The sequence below is a fragment of the Prosopis cineraria genome, unplaced genomic scaffold (genome assembly GCF_029017545.1).
Source record: "Prosopis cineraria cultivar Desert tree isolate PC_DT_omini unplaced genomic scaffold, ASM2901754v1 PC243, whole genome shotgun sequence".
Taxonomy (NCBI): domain Eukaryota; kingdom Viridiplantae; phylum Streptophyta; class Magnoliopsida; order Fabales; family Fabaceae; genus Prosopis; species Prosopis cineraria.
This window is the reverse complement of record NW_026555570.1, coordinates 1-5,430: the sequence shown is the minus strand read 5'-3', so window position 1 is coordinate 5,430 and position 5,430 is coordinate 1. Positions and strand designations below refer to the sequence as shown.

Here is a 5,430-nt window from a genome sequence, read left to right as displayed (position 1 = left end):
ACTCAAGTTCCTTATCCTACGCTTCATTACTCCACTTTCGGTGAAGGGAAAAAAGATGATACTAACCTTTTTTTCCTGTTTCGAAACACTTTTAAACTAATGTAATCTTGGAAGAACAGAGTGAAACATGAGGAATCAAATACCCGGTTTGCCAAATTTATTTAATACAAAAATGACCAAAGTTTCAAACTTTAAGCATGTAGTTTATTCAAGATTTATTTTAGGCTTCCAAACTTCTGAGGCATACATTTTTCTCAGATCCTAACCAAGCATGATAGACGAGTCTATAAGCAACAAATGATAATGCAATGTACAGTTTTAGTTCACCAGACGCAAGTGCTTATTAACCTTTTCATCCAAAAAAAAAAAGTTGTTTATTAACCAAAGAAGTAAAGAAAAATAGATCCTGTCATTCTTGAGTAATCTACCAAGTATCCAATTCAACATAGAATAGAGAAACAGAGAGCTCCATGTTGAACCATTTCAAAATTGATTATATTGAATATAGATTTACCTTCAATAAATATTGAAAACATTCAACAACTAAATAATCTGAATTCTCTGTAGCATTACCATTATCTTAAACTCACCTCATGACTAGAGTCACTAACGAGAGAAAACATCTCAGGCAATTGATGACTAGCTTATATCTTCAAAAGCAAGTTCATTGACCTGCATGTAGCAGAAACCCTTCTCAAGGATATTCCAACACTTACTACAAAAAGTGAGGCATTATCATCAAGCCAAAATATACCTGTGGGCTAAACATAAAAGATAAGCCGCCATAGTCTTTTGCACATGGTTTTGCTTTTTCAAGAGCTTAGATAGTGTACCAAGTATTCAACTTCCCTTTGCGCACTGATTAATTTCAACTCCTTAATCTTCTCCTCAAGTCTCCTAGGTTCAAAAGCTTAAACTACATAAACTTGCTGCACAAGACTAAAAGTCAAACATGACACATAGGATAAGGATGAGCCACAATAGCTAAGTGGAGCTAACAAACACTGCAGAAAAACTTATATGCAGAAGATATAAATAGAATCATAGGCTATTATAATATAAACAGCAACGCAAAAGATAAGATGTCGTATAGTTAACGAATTGCCAAAGCACACACTAACATTGACCACCCTTCCTTCTTATTTACAATTTTACCCACCTAAACCCAAAACTTAGAATTCCAACCATATGATGCCTATATTGAGACCCATATCAAACCCATCGAACACCAAATCCATCACCCAATTCTATCAAGAGTACCGCCTTCACTACTATTCCTTCTGACCAGAGCAAAATACCCCAAAACAGCACATACAGCAGCCACAGCATTCCCTTCCTTCAACAAAATCTTAATCACAAAACTAAAAATTTCCCGCGTAATCTTCCTCCCTTCCACCACCAAAGCCCTGCTAGGCTTCCCAAAGAAAGCCAGCAAAACGATGATGGTGATCCACGTCACCAGAACCGCCGGAACCACCACAGCCAGAGCCGCGAACATCGAAAGCACCCCAAACACAAACCCGAGAAGCACCGAAACATACAGGGCAGGCCACGGAGATGCGGTAGATGATTGAGCTCGCAAATTGTACCAAGACAGCATGGATTTGAGGAAATTCCAAGAAGAAATCAAAAGAATGCCATAGACAAGCACGAAAATACATACCCAGGTTCTCCTTTTGCTCATAATTCTTAGCAGTAACAAGTAAGAAGAAGATTGTGCCTGCCTCAGTGAAGTGGGTTCGGTTTCTGCTTCCTCTGCAACATTCGCCATCGAAGTAGTCTGGCCAATTCCCCTTCAAGTCTAAAAACTTTCCCAACGGACAAATTTTTTTTTTTTGTTTTTTGGGGGGGGGGGGGGATGTGCTTTGGTTGTCTGGGATTACGACTTACAAGTGCGGAGGGCCAATGCGATGTCCGACCTTCTCCTGTAAAATATTATTTATAGATATGAGATGACCGAATACCATCAATCACGCTATCTTGTACGCGTAGGGGGCACTTGCCAATCAGTTATGCCACGCTGTCAGTTAAGGGAGTAGAGTCAGAGCGTGATTCCACGTGCCTCAAGAGTCCATAGTGTCGAAAAAGTTATTTTTATTTGGAGTTGGTAATTCGAACAAGTGGAGTTTATTTAAATTGAGTTTAAAATATCTTACTCATTTTAAAAAATTTATATAATCAAATTCGATTCTAACACTTTTAAGTTTCGGGCTTATTTGAAACCAGTCTGAATGCCTAAAATTTTTTAAAAAAATATTTTTTATTTTTTGAATCAATTTTAATTTTTAAATAATTATATTAAGCATAAAATATTATTTTAATTTTAAAAAATAAAATAAAAAATAATTTATTAACTTTATACTTAAATATCTCTATTATTATTTTGTTGTATTATGTATGATTTATTTATAAATATTTTCTTTACTTATAAATTAATATCTTAATTATTTAAATATTGCTCTTATTATAGTCATATATAAATTTTTTATATATTTTAATTAAATTATATTATTTCAATTATGATTCAATTAATCTCAATTTAATCACAATTAAATTACTAACTTAAAATTATTTTTTTGATTAGTTTAAAATTTTTAATAACTTTTGGATAAATTATACCCTTCATTTTTATGAATATAAAAAATATCTGTCATTATATTATAAAAAGTAAAATTATTTAATTATGAGTAAAATATTATTTTTTAAAGATTATTTTTCTTTAACTTTTTATATTATTTAACTCTTACATATAAGAGATTTTTACTCTAATTTATTCTCAATTTTTAACTAAATCTAATATGAAAAATAATCAAGTAATTATTTAAAAATATTATTCTATTTATTATGCTTATCTAGTAGTAGAGTCAGAAATTCGTACATACCTAAATTTTTATTAAAATTATTTTTAATTTTATTTTTACTTTAAAATTAATTATCTTAATTTGTAAAAAAAATATAAAATTAATTTTTTATACACATGTTATTTATAGGGCTCAAAAATTTTCTTAAAAAATTGCATCTTAAAATATAAAAAACAATATTAAAATATAGTTTAATATTATTTTTGAGATATTTTATTGATTAAAAACAATAAAAATATGAAGATGTAACTATTTTTTTAAATAACCATATTAATACACTCAAATATATAGTATTTTGGTATAAAATAATATAAACCTGAAAAATTAATTTATATTTATCATATTTTATATTTTTTAAAGAAATTTATTCAAGTATTTGGGCCAAACCCAAACTGAATTTTTCGGGCTTATTCAGGCCATTCGAATAGGCTTGAATAATAAAAAATATTATTTGTTTAGGCTTGGTTCGAAATTTTTTGGGTTAGTTCAGACTAACCCATCGAGCTTGGCTCAAATTATTAACTTTATTTTTGTGCTTACAATTTGTTTAGTTTTAAATTAAGGGTCAATTTTATGCATGGACTAAACGTAAAAGATCATGGTCAACCCTAAACTCAATAAAAGATCACTTATATTCCTAAACTTTAAAGATTCTTTATTTTATTACCCTGTCATTTCCTTATTAGTGGGCCCACATGTGACTTTGTTAACATTTTTTATTATAAAATATTATTTATAGGCCCCGCATTATTTTTTATCTCTCTCCTCTCCTCTCTCTCCTCTCTCTTGGCTTGATTCAACACCGAAAAATCATGATGACGAGCTTTGGAAATGGCAAGCTTTGATGGTTTAACTGGGCACAATATCGTGCATATTAAACACCCTCAAAACCTTCACTCCTAGCTGGTCTAACCTTTCCTTGAACCTTACGTTCCCTACTCTTAAATCCAAAAATGAAAACACTAAAATTAGCACTGCTATGCTATCCTTCTCTATGTTTAACCTCTCTTTGAATGGCGTTGTTTGCATCTCTAAGTTGATGCCTTTGAATGTGAAAATGTAGAAGTTGCTTGCATCTTTAAACGTGAACATGATGGATGATGGACCCTATGGTATTAATGGCAACGAAGCTTGAAGATAACAATCATGATTATGGTGGCATGAAAAGAGCCTAAGATAAGGAGCAAAGAGCCCGACACTTTCAATCTAATGTGTCCAAAAACCCTTTACAACATATTGAAGATCCAATAACAAGAGCTCAAACTAAAGCCATAAAGCAAGCCTTATTTAATTTTGTACAAGAAGTTCAAGAGCTTGGAGAGCATTGGGATACTACTCTCAAGCCCAAAGGAGAGCATCTAGACATGTATAATATGCTTAAGATTCAAATCCATGAAAAGTCAAGCCTAAGAGGTGTAAACCCTAGCCTAATGCAAGGAAGACTATAAGTAGAGTCTCTTGCAAGCAAGGAAGCATGAGACCCTGGTGAAGAGAGTGGCATGATTTTAAGTCATTTATGATCTCTTAATTGTCTCCTTAATTGTTTTTTTATTTAGTGGTCTTTTAACTTGATTCCCTTCTTAAGGATCATGACTAGTCATAGTTTTTTATTTGAGTCCAGTCAAAAATTAAGATTAATTATTTTTTTAAAATTTTATAATCTCATAATTTTAAGACCACGTCTCTAAATTATGTGGCTAAATATTTTTTTTATTTTATATTATTTTCCTTTTAGTATTAGGAAATTAGAATTTTAATTTTAGGAAATAGTTTTCTTTATGAGCCTATATATATTAGGCGTGCTCTTTCTTGTAAATAAAAAATAAAATTTAAATAAAATTATTCATTTTAAAATTTATAAATCTGATGAGCTTTAGTGTTTTGTAATGGCATCCTACGTGAGAAATAGACATGATCAAGAATGCAATCAACTCCTATTATGTCTTCAAAGGTTAATGTTTATAGAGACAAGTACTTTAGAAGATCTTTTTTTTTATCACTATCCTATTGTTTATTTCATCTTTTTCTTTGTTTTCTCATAAATTTGTCCCTTTCTTTTTTTTTTTGTGTTTTTGTTGTGTTTAAGGATTCTATTCCTAAATTAGCATGATTTCGCTCCCGCATCCCCTATCAATGGATATCTTCATGTTCAAGTTTCAACCTCTCTTTGAATGGTGTTTCTCCCTCTCTCTCCTTCCTTACTCTTTCTTTCTTACCCTTCCATCTTCATCTCCCCTCCCTCTATATCTTTATTGTGGCACGTATTTGTGAGTAGTTTCTATGAGTTAAAGTGTGTGCTTTAAGAAGCTTACCACCATGTTTAGTCCATGCACGACTTTGTGTCTTGGTTTAGTAACACTAATGCCCAATTCATCACTACCTGACTGCTTGTCTTCTTTCACGATTGATTATGTGTGCTTAGTTCTCACATAGCTTCTTCAACCCTCTACTCTCTCTCTCTCTGTATTAAGTTTAAAAGCCTACCTTTGAAGGGTGGAGAGAGCGTGTATGGGTTTGTCATGTTAGTGACAGAGGTTGCTGATTGCTAAGAGAGGAGGGGGAGAGATAG

At 31.7% G+C, this 5,430-nt stretch overlaps 1 protein-coding gene across 1 annotated transcript; it reads right to left on the bottom strand.

Annotated features, from left to right (window-relative positions):
- Positions 1–1,032: 1,032 nt before the first annotated feature.
- LOC129296034 (uncharacterized) lies at positions 1,033–1,838 on the bottom strand. The gene has a single exon (XM_054934631.1). The coding sequence runs from the start codon at positions 1,769–1,771 to the stop codon at positions 1,238–1,240; it is 534 nt and encodes a 177-aa protein (XP_054790606.1). The 5' UTR covers positions 1,772–1,838; the 3' UTR covers positions 1,033–1,237.
- Positions 1,839–5,430: the final 3,592 nt, after the last annotated feature.